Source organism: Peromyscus californicus, unplaced genomic scaffold, assembly GCF_007827085.1.
Source record: "Peromyscus californicus insignis strain IS unplaced genomic scaffold, ASM782708v3 Scaffold_4__1_contigs__length_199733344, whole genome shotgun sequence".
NCBI lineage: Eukaryota > Metazoa > Chordata > Mammalia > Rodentia > Cricetidae > Peromyscus > Peromyscus californicus.
The window spans coordinates 15829184-15850239 of record NW_026294562.1 but is presented as its reverse complement, the minus strand read 5'-3'; the positions used below and the strand labels follow the sequence as shown (position 1 = coordinate 15850239).

The 21056-nt window shown below is 48.4% G+C and overlaps 1 protein-coding gene and 1 non-coding gene across 3 annotated transcripts; one reads left to right on the top strand and one right to left on the bottom strand.

Moving 5' to 3' along the window:
- Nucleotides 1-435: 435 nt before the first annotated feature.
- On the bottom strand, nt 436-20182 carry Actr1a (actin related protein 1A). 2 transcript variants are annotated; one of them, XM_052762118.1, is made up of 11 exons: nt 20048-20182; nt 11889-11953; nt 10471-10546; nt 9855-9980; nt 6988-7112; nt 4930-5146; nt 4231-4323; nt 3554-3728; nt 3390-3451; nt 2297-2337; nt 436-2148 (listed from the first exon to the last, which is right to left on the bottom strand). In XM_052762118.1, exons 1-11 carry the CDS (start codon nt 20093-20095, stop codon nt 2046-2048), a joined length of 1131 nt encoding a protein of 376 aa, XP_052618078.1. In that variant the 5' UTR covers nt 20096-20182; the 3' UTR covers nt 436-2045. The 2 variants fall into 2 exon arrangements, with proteins under 2 accessions (XP_052618078.1, XP_052618079.1); XM_052762119.1 differs by lacking the exon at nt 3390-3451.
- Nucleotides 6172-6278, top strand: LOC128095702 (U6 spliceosomal RNA). The gene has a single exon (XR_008213314.1). It is a non-coding gene; the product is annotated as a U6 spliceosomal RNA (small nuclear RNA).
- Nucleotides 20183-21056: the final 874 nt, after the last annotated feature.

Below are 21056 nucleotides of genomic sequence, written 5' to 3'. Positions count from 1 at the left end.
GGGTGAGAGGCATTGAGGGTTGAAGGCAAGGCTTCATGCACGCCAGCCAAGTGCTCTACTGAACTGGAGACCCAGCTCTATTCTGAGACGGTCTCACTAAGTTGTGGAGGCTGGCTCTGAACTTACTCTTTAACCAGAGGATCCTAAACCTGTGATTCTCCTGCTTCAATTTCCTGAGTAGCTAGCATCACAGGCCTGGTCAAAGTGTCTTACACACACGAGTTTTAAAGAGTTCTGATTTCAGGGATGACAAGATGTTCATCATTTGAAGTCAGGTTTCACCCCTGGATTCGAGTGTACCCAGCAATTGGATCCTCAGTTCTCTTTCCAGCACCGAACAGGTTGAGGTGTGGTCTGCATATCAGATTTTAAGAAACCATAGGTTCCCTTTCTTCTCACCAGGCACTGGCCACACAGAGAGGCCGAACTGTTAGATCTATTGGAACGACTTTATTTAAGTACACTGGGCCCCACCAGGCAACGTGGCTCTGCGAGGCTCTGCAAGGGACAGGCTTGGGCTAAGAGAGATGGAGCTGGTTAAGCGCACTGCAGTCCATGGGTTGCCACATTGATTCCACACACACCAGCTTCAGCTTACATCTGGCAGGGGCCTTTGGTCATAGGATGGTGGAGAGAGAATACTGTCTGGAATCTGGAGCTGAGGTGGACCTGGTATCACTGGTGAGAATGTCGGTGCAGACGGGCTCGCCCTAGCTTTGTACTGTGTGGGTACAAAGGTCCTTGGACCGCTTCTGAGAGCCAGGCCAGAGCCCATCAGTTCTTGGCACTTTGGTCTGGGCCCTTCTCTCCATTCCCAAACAGGTGCAAAGTCAGGGGGGCCTTTGGCCAGCCCAGAAGGGGCCTCCCCACCACTTTACCCTAGCCTCCCTCGTCAGCTAGAGTGGCGGAAGGCAACATGGTCAACTGCAGCTGTCTTAGTTTTCAAGGGTCTAGATCTCCAACATACCTCCCTCGCAAGAGGCCTCTGCCAAAGAGTGATGCGATTTCCTGTTTTGAAAATCCAGCCGCAACCAGCCTGGTGGTTCCAGGGCAGTGAGCAAACGGAGGAAGGAGGAAAGAAGAGACTGCCTGGGCACCTCTGTGTGCAGCCTCCAATCCCGCAGAGTCCTGAGGCCTATGAATACTGTCAGTTCACAATCAGCAGGGGTGACGGCCCGGATGCTATGGAAAGCCTAGGTGCTGTAAACATTAGTGTAAGCAAGGTGACCGGTGGTGTGTAAGCAGGGGACAGTGAGCCCTCTCTGCAGTCCCTTTACCGAATAAACGTACAATAAATAAAACTGTGAAGATGGCATTGGAACAAGGGTGGATGAGAAGCAAATCCAGGAGCTGGAGCCCACAGGTCCTTACAGTTTCCCAGGACCCCTGGATGTGGCTGGGGCTTGTAAATTAACCCTGCAGCTATTCCCTGTCCTCCTCAAATGCCCAGTGTGGTCCTGGTTCCTACCTGGTTCCCTGTGGCCATGAGTGTACCCTGCTGTCTCCTGAGACCAGTCTACAGCCACTGTTGGAGCGCTTTTTCAGTCTCCCAAACCCAAAATGAAACAAAGCCAGACAGCACTTAGCCCCAGCCGCAGTTCTCAGTCTGATCCAGAGGCATGGACAGCAGAATGGTGAGCAGGGGAGCCAGCAGCTGCCTCCAGCCTCACGGCACTCTGGGGTGGGGTGGGGCCAGCCCAGCCTAGATTGGCAGCAGCAAGGTCTCTCTATGGTAGTAACCATAGTTCCACACAGCCAGCCAAAGGCCTAGCTGAGAAAGGAGTGGGCCTCTGCCAGAGCTCTTCCCTGGAAGGGGCCAGTTAGTAGTCAACCCCAGGCCTCAGGCCATCACCATCGTGGGTAGTTCAATGTCCTTTCTGGGCCCAGGATCCCTGGGCCACACGGCACTCGATATGCGCACACACTCATACATACCCACACACTCACTCACACATACAGGCAGTTCCTCTCCAACACTCCAACTCAAGAAAGCGAGTTTTCAAGTGGAGTTAACTTCAGAGGGAGGTGAAGGTGACGTCTCAATATTAGAAGGTTTTCCTGTGGATGGACCGGGCACCATCTTCTTCGTATTCCTTCTTGGAGACCCACATCTTCTTAAAGGTGTCCAGGGAAGCAAGGATAGAGCCTCTGGAGTGGAGAAAACCCAAAGGAGCAGTGTGAGTGAAACTGTGCAGCCAGCCAGTCCCTCAGGGTCCTTTCTTAAGGGACAGGGTAGGCGGGTGGAATGGTCCGAGCTCTCGCTTCCCATTCTGTACTTATTCCACGGGCTACTCACCCAATCCACGTGGAATACAGTCTCTCCTGGGGTGCAGATATCTGCAGAGGGGGATGGAAAGAGGAATCTAAGACACCCGACCCTACTTATTCCTCTTTTGCATGTGTGTGTGTTCCAGGTATATGAGAGCATGGGTGTGCGCACACGTGAGCACACACATGAGCACACAGAGGCCCAACGTGGACATCTGGTGTCTTCCTCGATTGCTCTAAGTACTGAAGCAAGACGCTCTTGCTGAACCTGGAGTTTGCCAGTTCTGGCTAGTCTACCTAGACAGCCTGTCCTTAGGGACCTTGTCTTTACCTTCCAAAAGCTGCAACTGCAAGTGGCCGCCATGCATACCTGGCTGTTATGTGAATCCGGGGACTGAACTCTGGTCCTAATGCTTGGACAGCAAGAGTTTTATCCACTGAATCATCTGCCCACCCCGCCCTGCCAACCTTGCACTGCCTCACTGACAAGAACAGTGGATGCATGCCATGCTGCATGCATCCATGCAACCTACAAGGTTCCTTGCTGAACCTGTGGCTTCTTGCAGGAGCTGTGGTCAGCCTGACACTAAGCAGGAACTACGCCTGTGGCTGGAATCAGAGCCTTTCCTCAGTTTCCTCGCCACATGAAGTGACTCCTTTCAGCACCACTCACAAGGCAAACTGCACTACAGGGTTCTGCCTTGAGGGACGAGAGGGGCGTGGCGATGGTAACGTCAGTCAATTTAGTGTTCCTGAGGGACCACAGTGAGGTCCCAGCTAAGCACTCTAACACACTCAGGTATCGGCACTTGACTGTTCTTAGGGTCTCTCTATGTAGCCCAGGCTAGCCTTGATCTTTTGGCAGTCCTCCTGCCTCAGCCTTCACAGTGCTAGGATTACACGTGTACACATCTAGCTGCCGGGCCACAGTGAAGAGCGAGAGTGGGCCCTCTTGGAGGCAGATGTATACTCTAGGGTCCTTCTATGTGCTAGGAGCCCCTGACGCTGCCTATAGTGCTGTGGTTGCCTGAAGAGCTTGGAGAGACCCAGAAGGGGACACACTGTGTGCCTCAGTCCTTGGAGCCCAGTTCTACCCAGCCCGACCTCCAGTACACTCCTACCCTGATCTTCACGTCTTTGGGGGCCAGTTTCTTCACTTCGCTCAGTAGCCTGTCACCAAAACCTAAGTGGGCAGAAAAAAAGAGACCCCTCCAAATCAATTCTCTGGGCCTCCAACCCCTGCAGGATAGGATCTTCAACAAGGGTCCCATGAGCAAAGACCAACCTTTGAACAGAGTAGACCCTCCTGAGAGGACGATGTTGGAAAAGAGTGTACGCCGTAAGTCCATGTCAGACTTCTGGATGGCGAACACCAGGACCTCATGGACGCCCTCACTCTCCTCCCCAATCAAGTCTGGCCTGAACAGCAGCTCAGGGGCACGGAACCTGGAAGGGCCGATCTGGAGGGTAAAGAGCCAGCTTAAGAGGTTGGGCTGCGACTGAGGTCCCTGGAAACTGGGGAAGGAAGGGGTCTTTCTGCCTGTCTCTTAGGAACCAGGTGTATGCGAAGCCCAGGTTGAAGACAGATCTTCTATGTCAAGGACCTCAAGGAGCAAAGACAAGGCTCCTGGGAACCAATGGAGCTTCTGGGAAACCAGGGAGGGGAAACATGGTACTAATGGCTCTAGCATCTCTGGCTAAGAGATCTCTGGCAATAACACTCTTGGAAACATCTCATCAGTGGGAGTTCTGGGGAGCAGCGACTTTGCTAATCTGTACCCAGGGGTGTGGTTAAAGAAGCATGAACACCCACTTCCTTACACATCCAGACCTGGGGAAGTCCTTCTGAGCCCCTTCCCTTCTCTATAGGGAGTCCTGTTGCTCAGGGCCTCACAGGGCATTCCACTTTAGCCCAGGCTTAGTGGTGGGTGTGAGGGAAAAAGGGAAAGATGTGGGCACTACCTCGATGGTGCTGCCATCGGGCAGGTAGTACTGTGCCTTCTCGGTCTCTAGTGTCTCATCCTTCTGAGGGTTTATGGACAGGTAGCAGGCTCTCTGCAGAATCAAGTACGACAGTCAGGGTGGCAGGAAACCCAGTGCCCTCCCAGGCCAAGTCCCACAGAAGTGACACGCTGTCGGAGATCTGCCAGTCGGCAGTGACTGCCTGAAGTGCTTGCCCAGGAGCCCGGGCAGAGGTCTGTCACACTGTCCTGAGTTCTTGTTCTACTTCCCGGGAGGCAAACCTGGGCACTTGGCTCTGTAGCTCCTGGGCCTGAGACTATCCAAATTTAGCCAGGCTCAGACATCTACCTCTGACATGGTTCTGGTTTCCCATGAGCAGCTCAGAGGTTTCCCCAGAACCACGCATGTCAGGGGGGATTGATACACTTGAGAAGAAAAAAGCATTTCAACTTCTCCAAGGAGGTGAACCTGCACAATTTGCAGTAATGTGCACTTGTGCAGAGGCCCAGCTTAGGGGCTGGAAATGGCTCCTTTCCCACAAGATGGCAGCACTCAGGAAGGTGAAGGGGAGAGCGCACACAGTGCCAGGAGAGCCAGGAGAGAAGAGAGCCTGACCCAGGACCCATGGAGTATCAACCCTCTTCCTTCTTAGGGTCACTACTCCCCCTCCCACCCCTCAGCCCACAGGACAGCACTCACTTCCTTTATGGCCTTGACAATCTCAAACTCGGAGGAGGAGTGGAAATCATAGCCCTCCTTACGTAGGTAGAGGCGAAGGAAACGAGAGACATCTCGGCCAGCAATGTCGACGCGCATGATAGAGTGAGGCATGGCGAAGCCTTCATAAATCGGGACTGCATGGGTGACACCATCCCCAGAATCCAGCACCACGCCCGTGGTCCTGCCTGTGGCATAACTGAGACAAAGGGGCCATCACTGAGTGCCACACTCCTCGGGGAAGAAACACACTTGTCCTGGGCCCTTCTGGTGATGGAGTACTAGGGAAACCTTGAGTGGGGAGCAAAGGTTCTCCAGCATCCTGAAGAACAGGCCTTCCTGTCAGAGAGTACAGCAGCCCTTTAACTACCCTGGAGGGACCTGACCTAAAGGGTAGTTTCAACTCCCAAGAGAAGGGTGGGGAAAAGAAACGAGTGAAGGAAAACACAGCTGCTCTTCACTTCCCCATGCGGCCTCTGGGGTCTGCCTACAGTTTCCTATCTCCAGATGACACAGGTAAGAGACTCAGGGTGGGGCAAACCCCTGTGCAGCCTCAGTGTTCAGAGGTCAACAGGCAGTCTGCTAGCACACCCTGCGTGCTATGGCAGCTGCGGCCAGCTGAGGCTGAATTTTGTCCTAGGGAAATACAGGCCCCCAAATATGAGAACTTTCCATTTGTCCAGAGGTCACAAATTTAGATTTGGATATGCAATCCTTCAATTTACTTTTGTTTTGGAAGTGCTAGGATCAAACCCTAGACCTTTGTATATGCTAAGCAAGTGCTCCACCATGAAGTCTCATGCTCAGCCCAGGAAATCTCTTAGCCTGCAAATGCTGGTTCATGATTTCTTAATGGGGTCAAATAAATCCTCTGTGTAGGTCATAGGGTATCAGCAGCAGACAAGATATAGGCATGGGGGGTCGGGGGTGAGGGGGGCATGGCAGGGTGGGGAGCATGGCAGGGTGGTACTGTCTGGATATGTTGTGGGATATTTGTACACTGTGTAAAAATATATTGCTGTGATTGGTGTAATAAAAAGCTGAACAGCCAATACAGCAGAAGGTTTCCCAGAAAAGAAAGGAAGAGGAGGAGAATCTAGGTGCACAAGAGACACTGGGAGACGTGGAGAGGAAACAGGAGGTGAAGATGGAAGAGAGGTAAGGCCATGTGATAGATCGTAGAGTAATATAAATGGGTTAATTTAAGTTAGAAGAGCTAGCTAGGTGCTCGCTTCGGCAGCACATATACTAAAATTGGAACGATACAGAGAAGATTAGCATGGCCCCTGCGCAAGGATGACACGCAAATTCGTGAAGCGTTCCATATTTTTCTTGTATATATTGTATATAGTCATTGTACTTTTGTATATAGTTTTTCTTTTGTTAGTTATAACCTTTTTCTTTTTTTTCCTTTTTATTAAAATAGAAAAGGGGAAAAAAAAAAAAAAAAAAAAAAAAAAAAAAAAAAAAAGAAACAACACAAATGGGGGGGGGGGCGTTGGGGGGAAGGTGAGGGGGACGGGAGGGGGGGAGAACAAGGGAATCCGTGACCAATATGTAGAACTGAATTGTATTGCAAAATAAATTAAAATAAATTAAAAAAAAAAAAAAAAAAAAAAAAAAAAAAGAAGAGCTAGCTAGGAACAAGCCTAATCTATGAGCTTTCATAATTAGTAAGAAGTCTCCGTGTCGTTATTTGGGAGCTGGCTGACGGGACAGAAGAAGACTCGCTACACAGACGCACCAGCAGCAGAGCAGAGCACTGCACAGTCCACACAGAGCCAATACTGGGGTGCACTGAGCCTCAGGAAGGGTGGTGGCAGCATCTGATCGTGGACTTGGACCCCAAACCTGAGATTACTACACTGGGACAGTCTCGGTCCCAGCCACACCTTTGCTTTTGGTCTCCTCCGAGGAGCCCGACTGTCTAATTTCAGTAAGTTTCTTTTTCTCACTCTTGGCTCTTCCTCACTGGGGAGAGCGCCTGCGGAGCCTGGGGGTACCACGTGAGGCCATGCTAGCCAGGCAGCCACTACTCACAGGCTAAGCACAGCTTGCATGGAGATGAAGAGAGCTGGCACGTTGAAGGTCTCGAAGAAAACTTCTGCAGCCCGCTCACGGTTCTTCCGAGGGTTTAGAGGAGCCTCGGTCAGGAGCACAGGATGCTGTGGAAAGAGGCCCAGGAGGCAGGCGGTGTGAGGCAGCTGTACACCCTCATGACCCTGCCTCAAAAGTGTGCTAGTCCGGGGGGCCTCTGTCAGTCCCCTCAGAGAAGAGGCAAGCTGAGATTGTCACATGCCATGCCCAAGTCTGTATCTTTACTCTCCAAATTCACGTCCTAAAGTCCCATTCTGTCCTTACCCTCCGAGTCCACCTCCTTGTCTTCCAAAACTCATCTCTAGGTCCCTGGATCTGCTGTGTATTGCCTACTTGTCAAGAAGATTTTGTTAAACTCTGGACTACGATACTGTAAATATATTTCAAAATAGAAAATTAAAATTTAATATTGATTTTTGTTAAGACTTTGTTTTTGTGGTACTGGAGATTGTTTCTCATGCTAGACAAGCACTCTTCCACAGAGCTACATTTCCGGCTCTTTTATTTACTTATTTGTTATTTATAATTTTATTTTTATTTTATGTTCATTGGTGTTTTGCTTGCATGTATGTCTGTGGGAGGGTGTCGGATTCCTTGGAACTGGAGTTACAGATAGGTGTGAGCTGCCATGTGGGTGCTGGGAATTGAACCCGGGGCCTCTGTAAGCGCAGCCAGTGCTCTTACCGCAGAGCCATCTCTCCAGTCCCTTACTTTTATTATTTTTTAAAAAGATATACATAGCCCTGGCTGGCTTAGAACATATGTTAACCAGGCTAGCCTCAGACTCAAGAGATCCACCTGTTTCTGCTTCCCAAGTGCTGGGATTAAAGGAGTGTGCCTCCTAGGGGCTGGACAGATGGCTCAGCGGTTAAGAGCACTGGATGCTCTTCTGGAGGTACTGAGTTCAAGACCCAGCAACCACATGCCGGCTCACAACCATCTATAGTGGGATCTGATGCCCTCTTCTGGCATAAAGTTGTACATGCAGATAGAGCGCACACACACACACACACACACACACACACACACACACACACACACACATATATATTTTAAAGTGTGCAACCATGCCTATTTACATTTTAATTATTTTAAATTATGTTTATGTATGTATGTGCATGTAAGTGCAGGTACCCCTGTATCAGATCCCCCTGGAGCTGGAGTTACAGGTGGTTACGGACCATTCCACATGGGTGCTGGAAACAGAGCTCAGGTCCTCTGGAAGAGCAGAGGTCACTCTTAATGCTGAGCCAGCTTTCCAGCACATATTGAACATTTTAAAAACCTGAACATTTCCTGTCCTTGAAAACTGACACACTCCCCTTCCATCTCTGAGAAGCAGTTCTTTGGAAGCTAATGAGTATGGGCTCTGAAAGATGTGGGTTTGAATCCCGGCTCGACTCCTTTATTCATTAAGTGATTTTGGAAATACCACTTGGATTTTCTGATTTCCTTTCCTTTTAATTTTTATTTTTCTACATTTATTTTGTGTATGCTTGCAAGTACATACGTGAAAGTCAATGGTCACCTTGTAACGTCAGTTCTCTCCTTCTACTGAGCCATCTTGCTGCCCTAATTATTTTGTTTGTTTTTTATTTTTTCGAGACATGTAGCCCAGGTTGGCCTCACAGAGGCTGTGTAGCTGAGCATGACCTTGAATTCCTATCCTCCTGTCTCTACCTCCCATGTGCTGGTATTACAGTTATGTACCAGCATGCCCAGTCTACTTTCCTCTTTTCTTGTTTGTAAAAGAGAGATAATTCTCCCTAGATCTTTTGTTTTTATTTTTTTAGGTTTATTTATGTGTATGTGTGTAGGCACACATGTGCAGGTGCCCTCAGGTGCTCGAAGAAGGCGTCAGATCTGCCTGAAGCTGGAGTTACAGGTGGTTGTGAGCTGCCATGTGGGTGCTGGGAATTGAACCTAGGTCCTCTGCAATGCTTCTGTTTGTTTGTTTTGCTTTTAGAATTCTTTATGCTTGAGTGTTTTATCTGCATGGATGCCTGCATGCCAGAAGAGAGCATCAGATCCCACCATAGACAGCTGTGAGTCACCAAGTGGTTTCTGGGGATTGAACTCAGGACCTCTGGATCTCTTCAGCCCCCACTTTCGTTTTTTGAGATAAGAATCTTGCTACAGTCAGTTGGGGGTGGCGCACACCTTTAATCCCAGCACTCAGGAGGCAGAGGCAGGCAGATCTCTGTGAGTTTGAGCACAGCCTGATCTATGGAGGGAGTTTCAGGACAGCCAGGGCTACAAAGAAACCCTGTCTCAAAAAAACAAAAAACAAGGTCGGGCGATAGTGGCACATGCCTTTAATCCTATGAAGGTGGATCTCTGTGAGTTTGAGGCCAGCCTGGTCTACAGAGCTATTTCTAGGACAGCCAGGGCTACACAAAGAAACCCTCTCTTGAAATACCCCCACCTCCAAAAAAAAAAGTCTTGCTACACAGCCCTCAATTGGTCTCAAATGTCCCTCCATCCTGGCACCACCTTCCAGGGGCTAGCATTACGCGCATACGCTGCTACAGCTAACTTCAGGTCTAATTTATAAGTTAGAACTGCCTCTGCCTCCTGAGGGCTGGGATGAAAGGTGTGCACTATCAGCACCCGGCTCAGTTCTACTATATGAATGGATGACAGGAAGATACAATTAGAACCTATCCACAAAGTGTACGGCCTAGTGCTGGCACATATTTAGACTCAAACCCTTGGCAGTTATCACTGCCACTGTCATCCTCATCATCTGGAGTGTAGGTCCACCCAGCCTGGCACCCTGCACAGGAGTGTCCTGCACACAGGCCCCTCACCTCCTCGGAGAAAGTCTGCAGCTGGTCCTTAGAGTAGACATATTGCCAGATCCGCTCCATGTCATTCCAGTCCTTGACGATGCCGTGTTCCATGGGGTAGCGGATGGACAGCAGCCCTCGGTGCTCCTGCAAGCAGAAGGCATGATCTGTAGCAGCAGTTGGGCTCCACATGTCCCCCTGCCCTCCCAGGCCTCAGCTGTACAAGCAGAATCCCTCCAAAGGAGCCTCAGCTTCCTCGGGTCCTAGCCTGCGGTCCTCATCCACCCTGAGGGTAGGCACGCATTCTCTACACTGGAGACTGTGTGCTGCAAGCTGCGTGTACTCTCTTAGCAGCTGCAAAGCACAAGGTTTTCACATTGCCATGGCCCCCAGGTGCCCTGTGGAACCAAAACTGGCAGCAATGACTCTGTAGTTATGCTTCCTAGAGCCTGTCTGGGGGTTCTGCCAAAGTTAGCGTAATTAACTCATACCTAGGGCAGGCCAGACTGGATCTCCCCTTTGAATCCCTCTTGCCAAAAATATAACCAAGCCAACTGATCTAACACTGGTCAGGCAGTGACAGGATGCAGAAGGATAGTAAAAGTCCCAGGGCTCCTTCTGCTGGACTGGGGATTACCTCAGCTTTGGGGCCAATGAAGATGTCACCTTCAAGGGCTCCTGCCATGACACGAACATGTTTGGGTCTGCCCACACTAGAAGAGAGAGCACAAAGGAACATTTCTCATTTTAGGACAGACCAGGAAGGACACAGTCCAGATGCACCAATGTAATGTACTCCCATTCCACTGTGCCATCTCTGAAGAGGGAGGGCTCAGTTAACTTCCATTCTCTTTCTTACACTCTTCTGTGTTTTATAGAAAGAACATGTACTGTTTGAAGTTACTTTCTTTTTTTCTTTTTTTTTATATTTATTTATTTATTATGTATACAGCATGTATGACTGCAGGCCAGAAGAGGGCACCAGATCTCATTACAGATGGTTGTGAGCCACCATGTGGTTGCTGGGAATTGAACTCAGGACCTCTGGAAGAGCAGTCAGTGCTCTTAATTACTGAGCCATCTCTCCAGCACCTGAAGTTACTTTCATATTATCTACTTTTATTACATTGTTTTATAAATAATATCTCTGGTTCTTGTATTTTCCCGATGTGTATATAGATGGAGCTTTTAGAAATGGGCAGTGGTGGCACATGTTTTTAATCTCAGCACTCAGGAAGCAGAGATAAGAGGATCTCTGTGAGTTCAAGGCCAGCCTGGTCTACAGAGCTAGTTCCAAGATAGCCAGGGCTGTTAAACAGAGAAACCCTGCCTTGAAAAACCAAAATTAATTAATTAAATAAAATTGGAGGACTCTGTGGCTCTCTAAGTCACCCAAGGATAAAATTTATGGCACTAGATAGAATCAGAGGGTGTTTTTTTTGGGGGGGGGGGGGGGTTAGTTGTTTGTTTTTTGAGACAGGGTCTCTCTGCATTCCTGATTATTCTAGAACTCACTATATAGACCTGGTTGGCCTCCCAAGTGCTGGACTTAAAGGCATGAGTCACCACACTCAGACTTAGGATCAGATTTTTAAAAAGAGGGCCAACAAGATGGCTCTTGATGTGCAAGTGGGTGGCCTGAGTGTGATCCCTGGGACCACATAAAGGTGGGGGGAGGAAGCTGACTCCACAATGTTGTGTTCTGACAGCACCCACATGCTGTAGCACCCACTTCCTCCAATTCACACACACTCATACTCACAAGCTCTCCAGTGCGCAAGCGCGCGCGCGCGCGCGCGCGCACACACACACACACACACACACACACACACACACTTAAAAAAAAATAGAGGCCTTTTGCTGTGCCTCTCAAAATATGCCAGGTAGTAACAAATTCATTTGCTTATCCCAAACCTGGTTCACATCCTTTGTTTACTGTCTTGGACACCAAGGCTAACTTGAGAGAGAATTCTTCCTCCTCAATGAGGCAGGGCTGGCCACAGGACAAAGTTGACAAGATCCCCACAGTCACAACAAAGCCTCAGAATGACTTACTAGTTTGGAAAGCAGTATTTGGGGATCTGATCACCAGCAAAACCAGCTTTAATCACACCGGATCCCTGGGGAGAGAGGACAAAGAAAAGTGAGAACCACCAATAAATCAAGTGGTTACGGTTTGGTCCCATTTCCATTAAGAGAGAAAGCGCTCATATCTGTGCGTGTCGACAGGAGCGGAGGCAAAGGGGAGCACATCCAGGGAGAGAAAGGACCAGAGTTGTGACCAGGACTTCCACTGTATGCTCAATGAACTGCTGGGTGTTTCTGTAGTTTCCTCCTTATTCCATGGAACATACTTTACTTTGAACACAACAAATGACATTAATGGGGCTGAGGAGATAGTTTACCAGACAGAAGCACCTGCCATACCAGTCTGGTGGAGGAGTGACCGACTCTATAGACTGGGTCTCTGCCGCCACGTGTGTATGTGGTACATACACGCCTGTACTGTCTACACACATACATGAGAGTAATACATAAAATGAAGTTTAAAAACATTCATAAAGGAAGAAAAAATAAAACAGAAAACACGAAGAATAGCAATTACCGAGAAGTCACAAGTTCTAGTACCCAACAGGGCGGCAGGGCAAGCATGCGTATTTCTCTGTTCTACTAGCACGGGATGATTTCAATCCAGTTCCTACCTCAAGCTCTAACCTCCCTGTCCTGGGTCTCTAGGACACATCTCACTACAAGTATCTTGCATTAGTTCTGACCGAATGCATGTTCTCTGGCTCTTACAGAAAGGACAGAAGTACTATACTTTGTAGTCTGTTCTCTTTTAGAAGCCGGTTTTTTACTCCTTTGCCTCCTGATAGTCAAGAGCAGGGAGGCCTTGATGACTTGTCTGAGGAGAAAAGACAAGAGTCACACTCCTGCTCCAATACTTGGCTTGTTGCTTGGGTGCAGGGTCAGGAAAAAGCCCCTTTTCTCTTCCTTCCTTCCTTCCTTCTTTTTTTCTTTCTTTCTTTTTTTTTTTTTTTTGAGACAGGGTTTCCCTGTGTAAATGCCCTGGCCATCCTGGAACTCACTCTGTAGCCCAGGCTGGGCTCAAACTCACAGAGAACTGCCTGCCTCTGCCTTCTGAGTGCTGGGATTAAAGGTGGGTGCCACCACCGCCCACTGCCCAGCAAGATCTCTTTTTCTACCAAGCATCATATCTTCCAGGGCCCAACCAATGTAAACACTGACTCTAGGCACTGATACCAGCCTTGAGCAGGGAAGATGTCAAGATCTGATGCTGTTTGCAAATACAGCCCCATTCTCTTCCTTCTAAACCTACCTACCACCACATCTGACTCCCATGCCCTTCTACCTCACCTGGTCTTCAGTCAACCATTTCTCCTGAGACAGAGCATACCTTCACACTGCATACAGTTAATATGTGCGAGATGCAAGGTAGCCAAAGTTATCTCAGCACCAACGGCTTTCTGGCACACCCTTGGCTCTCTGGTTCCCCTCCTCTACAGAGAGGTGTGGAGGTAAGACGGAGGTGATGAGAACAGTCATCTTGGTGTCTGTCTGCCTCTGGCAAGTCTGAGGAGAAGGGTCTGTGTGGTGAGAAGTGGAGGATGGGCTGGGGAAGCAGTGAGGAGGGGAGAGCAGGAACCTCTAGGGGCGGAAGACAGCCAGTGGAGATGATGTGGAAACTCACTGGCTGGGCAGTGTGGCAGGGATCTGGGAAACTGCAGCTGTGAACTGAGCTCAAAGCCGAGGAGGGAGGGGGAATTCTCCAGCGGTAAACCCCAGGGCCTGGACAAAGGTGCGGATGGATGGGAACGGCACTATGCAAAGGACCTTTAGGAACTTGTTAGTTCAAGCCTCTAATAATTGTTCATTGTCTTCATGGGGTGTGTAACGCCTACAGACTAGTTGGATTTCCTGGCAGGGGTTCCAGACAAAACAAGTGAAGGTGAGCTCTGAGACAGAATTTCATATATCCTAGGCTGGCCTCAAACTTGTTCTGTAGCTGAAGGTGACCCGAAACGTCTTCTGATCTCCCTGCCTCTCCCTCCTGAATGCTATGATTACAGGCATGTGCTTCCATGCATATTCTCAGATCTGAATTCTTTTTTCTTTCTTTCTTTCTTTCTTTCTTTCTTTCTTTCTTTCTTTCTTTCTTTCTTTCTTTCTTTCTTTCTTTCTTTCTTTTTTTTAGGTTTTTCGAGACACGGTTTCTTTGTAGAGCCTTGGTTGTCCTAGAACTCGCTCTGTAGAACAGGCTGACCTCAAACTCACAAAGATCCACTTGCCTCTGCCTCCCAAGTGCTGGGATTAAAGGCGTACACCACCACTGCCCCTTATATTTGAATATTTTACTTATTTATTGTCTTTTGTTTTTCTATTTATTTATTTATTTTTGGTTTTTTGAGACAGGGTTTCTCTGTGTAGCTTTGTGCCTTTCCTGGAACTTGCTTTGGAGACCAGGCTGGCCTCAAACTCACAGAGATCCTCCTGGCTCTGCCTCCCAGTGCTGGGATTAAAGGCGTGTGCCACCACTGCCTGGCTCCTTTTTTTTTTTTTTTTTTCTTTTTGAGACAGGATCTCACTATGTAGCTCTGGCTGTCCTGGAATTTACTCTGTAGACCATGCTTGCCTTGAATTCACAGATATCCATCCACCTGCTTCTGCTTCCTGAGTGCTGGGATTAAAGGCGTGCACCACCACCGCCCCCTTAGATTTGAATTTAAAAAAAATTATTTAACTTTATTTTATGTTCATTGGTATAAAGGTGTCAAATTCCCTGGAATTGGAGTTACAAACAGTTGTGAGCTGCCACGTGGGTGCTGGGATTGAACCCCGGTCCTCTGGAAGAACAGCCAGTGCTCTTAACCACTGAGCCATCTCTCCAGCCCCAGATTTGAATATTTTTAAGGTTGATTTTCCAAGTTGTTTGCTTTGAGTTTGCTAGCACAAGGACAAGAGTCTAGGTAGCAAGACAGATGAAGATGTCAGGTTCAGCCTTGCATGGTGGTACTTGTCTGTAACACTGTCAATTGGAGGCTGAGGCAAGAAGATCCACAGTTTAAGGAAGCTCTACAGCAAGATATTGTCTCAAAACAAACAAACAAACAAACAAAGAAAAAACAAGTGAGGTGCTAGAGAGATGGCTCAGTGGTTAAGGACCCAAGCTGGATTCTCAACATACACACTGTAGCTCACAACTCCAATTCCAAGGGGATCTGATGCCCTCTTCAGGCCTCCTTGGGCATTGCATGCTTGTGGTGTAAAAGACATGCCGGCAAAACACCATATACATAAAATATAAATAAATTGCAAAAGAACCCAAAGCCAAGAGAAGCAATGCCAGACTCATTTATTTGTCTGTCTTTCTAGCAAGAGTATGACAGGCCCAGTTGCAATACTGTGCCTTTCTGAAGGATAACCCTGTGATCATCCTCCTGTATCTCGCTCACCATTACAAAGCACGTGTCTCACTGCCCTCTGTTAGAATTTGTGCTTCCTAATTTTTTTTTTTTTTTGAGTTGAGGATTGAACCCAGGGCCTTGGGTTTGCTAGGCAAGTGCTCTTCCATTGAGCTAAATCCCCAACCCTTTGTGCTTCCTAATTTTCTCTACTTCATCCCAAGTTCCTCCAGATCAGAGAAGTCACACAGCAGTATTTGCTAGACACTCAAAAGAGACTAGTTGATGGAAGTTAAAATCACGAGCCAAAGACTGGCAGACAGTTGCCAGGCATAGTGGTGCACACCTTTAATCCCAGCGCTCCGGAGGCAGAGGTAGGAGGATCTCTCTGAGTTTGAGGCCAGCCTGGTCTACAGAGTAAGACTTTGTCTCAAAAAAAAAAAAAAAAAAAATTTTAAATTAAAAAAAAAATTGGCGAGTGGAACCTAAATTATAAACCTGAACGGGCAGCCAGAACGCCAGCAAGCAGCCCCAGGCAGAGGTGGTGCCGGGAAGGTAAAAGTGGCATCAGGAGAGATGCATCGGAAGAACCAGCCCCAGCTTGTCCCTACGGCCCCGGCCGGGCTGCCAGGAGGAGCGAGCGAGGGCTGGACCAATAAGCCAAGGACAGGAGGTGAGCTGGGGTGCTCTATTCTGCAGGCTGTGCCGCAGAGCATACAGAAAGGAGACATCTACTTCTTGAACAGCATTTCCACGGGAACTGTGGACCAGGCAACGAGCTGCCGCCCCGCCAATCGCTTCATCGAAGGAGATGAACAAACACCCCCGTAGCGACTTCCTGAAAGTGCAGTCCTGACTTGGGAGGACAAAGTCAGCTCCTAGCCACCGATGACCATTCTCCTAACTCCCCCAGCAGGCTCTCCCAGCACCAGCTGGCTGCGGGCTTGTGGCTTGAGAAGACTTTATCTTAAACCCTTCAGGTTGATTGATGTGGTGGGAAAGAGGCTCGTGACCTCCCACCTCACAGGAGCAGGATTCCCAGAGCACTGGTTCTAGGACAAGGGTTGTTAATTGGTCCATTTTGATCCTAAGACTTTTGTTTGGTTCAGAAAGTACTTTAAAGAAAGACAAAAAACCTACTGAGATAAAATTTACATGGCACATATATAATTTACTAATTTAAGGTATAGTACAATTCAATGTATTTAAGTATGGTCAGACTTGTATATAATCAGGGTTTAACCATATAGCCAAGGTTGGTCACAAACCTGTAATTAATTGAAGAACTTCTTTTTATCACTCCAAAAAGAGGCCTGGTGCGCACTAACAGTCATTCTGCCTCGGATGTATCCATTCTTCTAGCACTTGCAGCTACCAACTACTTGTTTTTGTAAATCACAACAGATTTGTAGGTTTACTGGCAATGGATACAAACGGAAGACTGCAGGTAAAATTACCTTTCTGATTTGTCTGGGAAAATCAGAAAACCAGCTGGGTGTGATGGTACACACCTGTAATCTCAGCTCTCTGGAGGCAGGTGGGCGGGAGGACCCTAAGTCTGAAGCCAGCTTTGTCTACATAATGAGTCTCCAGGGTAGTCAGAGCTACATAGTGAGAGTCTTTGTAAGAAAAGAAACAGGCTGGGGGCTAGAGAGATGGCTCAGAGGTTAAGAGCACTGGCTGCTCTTCCAGAGGTCCTGAGTTCAATTCCCAGCAACCACATGGTGGCTCACAACCATCTACAATGAGATCTGGTGCCCTCTTCTGGCCTGCAGGCATACATGCAGGCAGAACACTGTATACATAATAAATAAATAAGTCTTTAAAAAAAGGAAAAGAAAAGAAACAGGCTGGATGGCTCATCAGTTAAGATCACTTGTTACTTTTCCACAGGACACAGGTTCAATTCCCAAGCACCAGCTCAGCAACTCACAGCTGTCTGTAATTCCAGTTCCACAGCATCGGACGCCCTCTTCTGGCCTCAGCAGGCACTGAATGCATGTAGTACACATAATTTGAGATGTATTTAGATCTCAAAAGAGAAAAAAGAAATAGCTCATCAGTTAAGAGCACTTGCTGTTCTTCCAAGGAACTGAGTCTGGTTCCCAGAATCCATATTGAGTGGTTCACAACTGCCTGTGACTTCAGCTCCAGGAATCCAAGGCAAAGGAGCTGGTGGGATGAACAGATTGCTCCTGCACTGCCAATGTCAAAACAATAATTATGTGAATGTGTGTATGTTTTGTGTGCAGTGGGGAGCTGCTCTGGCTCTGACCATGAAGCATACCCCTAGAGAGGCAGCAGGTAACTGCTCCACCTGCCCTTGACCTTGAAGTACATCTCCTTGGGGCGTGGCCTCTCAGGATCCTTAAGACCTGAGATGGCGCTGATCTCTCCCCTTGTGATTTTGGATGCTGAGATGGACCAGGCGGAAGAACAGTGTGGACCATAGCTCGGCTTTCCAGGACCCTACGATAAATCTGTAGTGAGTTTTTATCCCCTAATAAATTCCTTGCCATTTAAACAGACTCCGTGGATTTCTCGCTTTACTTGTGTATGTGAGTGCAAGTGCCCTCAGAAAACAAAGATCCTCTGGAGCTTGAGTTACAGATTGTAAGTGCCCTCATGGAAAAGCACCAGGAGCTGTTAACTACTGAGCCATTTCTCCATTGATAGATTGATCATTTCTATGCATTTTTAAAATTTTAACAACAAAAAGGTCAATCCAACACACAGAAACTAGCTAAAGACATAAGTAGTAGTGTTCTCTGGCTATCAGCCTTGAGAATAAGAAGACCCTGTTATACGAGACCCTGTCTCAAACAAACAAAAGAAAGAAGTGTTACTCAACCATTTACAGTATTACATAGCGGAAACCCCTCATCTTGATTGGAACCATGATAGAGATCATTAGTTATTCACCCATTTGCCCACCTAGCCAATGAAAAGGCTTTATTTTGTACATTGTGGCACCATTTCGAGTCATGCGGATAAGGAGAGTAGTGGTGTGCTGGAGAGATTAGTTAAGAGCACTCGCTGCTGCCCTTGGAGAAAACCAGAGTTTGGATCCCTCCTTTCACCCCATCCATGTTGGATAGCTCATAACTGCCTGCAGCTCTAGCTCTAGCTCTAGCTCTAGGGAGTTTAAGTCTTCTCACTTAATTAACTTTGCTCAACTCCCTAGCCCCAACAAACAAACAAACAAACAGAGTCTCACGTCTTAGAGGCTGGCTTCAAACAAAGACCTTGAATTTCTGATTTTCCTGTCTCCAACTCCCTAGTGCTGGGATTACAGACATGAACCACCACAATCGGATTTATATACCAGGTCTATGGTGTGCTGAGGATGGAGCCCACGATTTCATGCATGTCAGATGAGCACTACTAGCTGGGCCACACCCCCCCTCCCGCCCCCCAGTCTCAGCCTCACCTTTGAAAAGACAGTTTACACAATAAATAAAGCAGCCTTCCTTGAAAGACTGAAGAACTTGGAATCAGATGATTTCAGTGTGAGTCTTGGATCTTCAACTCCTAAAAGTGTGTGGTCTGAAAAACCTTCCTAAGCCTCCTGTTCCTGCATAAACTGGGAACAGCCATCTCCATCTACCTATGATGCAAATAAAAGAACCTAGTGGCCGCCCAGGTCGGAAGGGCTGGAGCATCACAGTTACTCTGACAAGGTCAGCCTAAGACAGTGGGAACTGGTAGTTTGCCTCAAAGGATGATCTTGAAAGAGCACAGGAAGATCCCGATCAGTCTCGACGGGACCACACCTTTGAGTGAAATACAGAAACTGAAGACAACTTCCCCGCCTCATAAAAGGTTCTATTCGTCATTACTGATGCATTTGTGGAGGGCTGGTTAGCAAAGGAATGACATTTAGATAAGGCGATGAAACTTATCGGGCAGCGCTGCGGAATATGACCTTGATCACCTCCATCTTCGGTGTTCATCTGTGGAAGGAAGAGCAAGCTTCCTTCCTAACCATTCACTTTTTGTGAGGCTTCAACTCACATGTTGGCGAAGGTGCCCTGGAGACGCTAGCGCGCCTGACAAACACTGCGTCTGATGATCTCCCTGCCTCTCATCTGGGCCCGCCTGCTTTGTCACTATCCTTTTTTGTTTACCTTTACTAACCATAATTTATAATCACAAAAATAACTGAAATCCCATAGCCATTTCTGGCACCAGGTAATCCGGCCCCACCCAGATGCAGTTTACTATGCCGCCCGGCAGGCTCACACCCAAGGAAACTGCCCTTCTCCGGTGGACCAGCCATCGCCTTCCGCACCCTGAGCGAGCCAAGCCAATCCCTACCGCCCTAGTGCACTGCCCCACCCCTTACAGAAGGGAAACACTATGGAGGCTGGAAGAGCGACAAGCGCGCCAGCCAATAATCGCAGAGTGCTGTTCTAATCCGGCAAGGCCCAAAGGCGGGACCAATAGGCCAAGATAGACAGCAAGCGCACCCAATTGAGTGATGGGAAACCAGGGAGAAGGCGGGTGCTAGGTTCTCGGAGAACGGTTAAGGCCCCTTCAGCCGAGGGTCCAAGGACCCTTCTCGGACTACAGCTCTTCCCTTTGTCTACCCTCAAATTCTCCATCACACGGGTGCTGCTGGCCGCCCTGCCTGCAAACTATGGATGTGAGGAGGACGGGGGCGGCGGCAGCTGAACCCGCCTGACAGGCCGGGCCAGTGACAAAGAGCAGGCGGCCTAGGCTGAAGCCTCGGAAACGATCCTCTCTGGAGGACAGCACAGACTCTTTAGAGATAGGAAAGACGCTACTCACGTTGTCGATCACAACAGGCTGATTGGCGATCACATCGTAGGACTCCATGGCAGAGGAATCTTCCCTTCCGAGGAAGGAACTGCCAGCCCGGTCCGCTGCAAACGCCACTGACACGCATGCGCAGTCTAGTCGCCGGTACTGGGCTTCCAGGGAGCGGCCCGACCTCGCCTCCGAAGAACTACAATCCCCAGCATCCTTTGCCCCAGGGCTGGCGCTCCAAACGGGGCCCGAGTCCCACCGGGTTTAGAAAATTGGACGGTGTATTTCCGTTGTAGGGTGCCATGGGGTTTGTAGTCTCGGTAGACTCAAGAGCCACAGGTCGATGATTATGTTGCATGCCTGGATTTGTAGTCCCTTCGAAGCGTTTCCCAACACACTCTTAAATTCTGGAGTCTGGAGTACTTGTGCGTAGTTGAGATTGGATTTGTTCAGGGGCGGTTGAATTTTACAGGTTAGCCCCATCACTCAGCCATTTCTTCATTTGGGTAATATAAACCATTAATAAACATTTCTGGGACTGCCATGTCGCCCAGTGGTAGAAAGCTTCTCTAGCATGTACAAGATCCACAGCTGGCAGTGGTGGCACACACCTTTAGTCCCAGCACTCCGGAGGCAGAGGCAGGCAGATCTCTGAGTTCGAGGTCAGCTTGGTCTGCAGAGTGAGTTCCAGGACAGCCGGGGCCACACAGAAACCCTGTCTCGAAAAAGAAAACAAAAACCCTTGAAGCAAAAGCTAACAAAGGTTATCAAAAATACCTGTAGTTGGGTGCAATTGAACTACTGGTCTAAAATATTATCTAAAGCTTTAGAAACTGCTTTAATATCTCTTTTCTAGAGCTTAAAACCTTGATGGATGAAAATATTCAGGTGAGGAGAAAGTTGCGTAAATGCCCTGGAGTATTTATTTCCCTGCCTCTTCAAGTTGCGTTTAGTCCCTAGCACCAAGAAATATTAGAGTTGTAATATATTAATAATGACACACAAATGAATAATTGGTCAGTTGTCAAGT

Bases quoted from the DNA above. Each gene is read 5' to 3' on its own strand.
- Actr1a (XM_052762118.1), bottom strand. From the start codon at position 20,095: ATGGAGTCCTACGATGTGATCGCCAATCAGCCTGTTGTGATCGACAAC. The intron at 7,113-9,854 runs GTGAGGGGCCTG...CTCTTTCCACAG, and splicing joins TGCAGACTTTCTCCGAGGAG to CATCCTGTGCTCCTGACCGA. The intron at 2,338-3,389 runs GTAGGAGTGTAC...CCCCCTCTGCAG, and splicing joins CCAAAGACGTGAAGATCAGG to ATATCTGCACCCCAGGAGAG.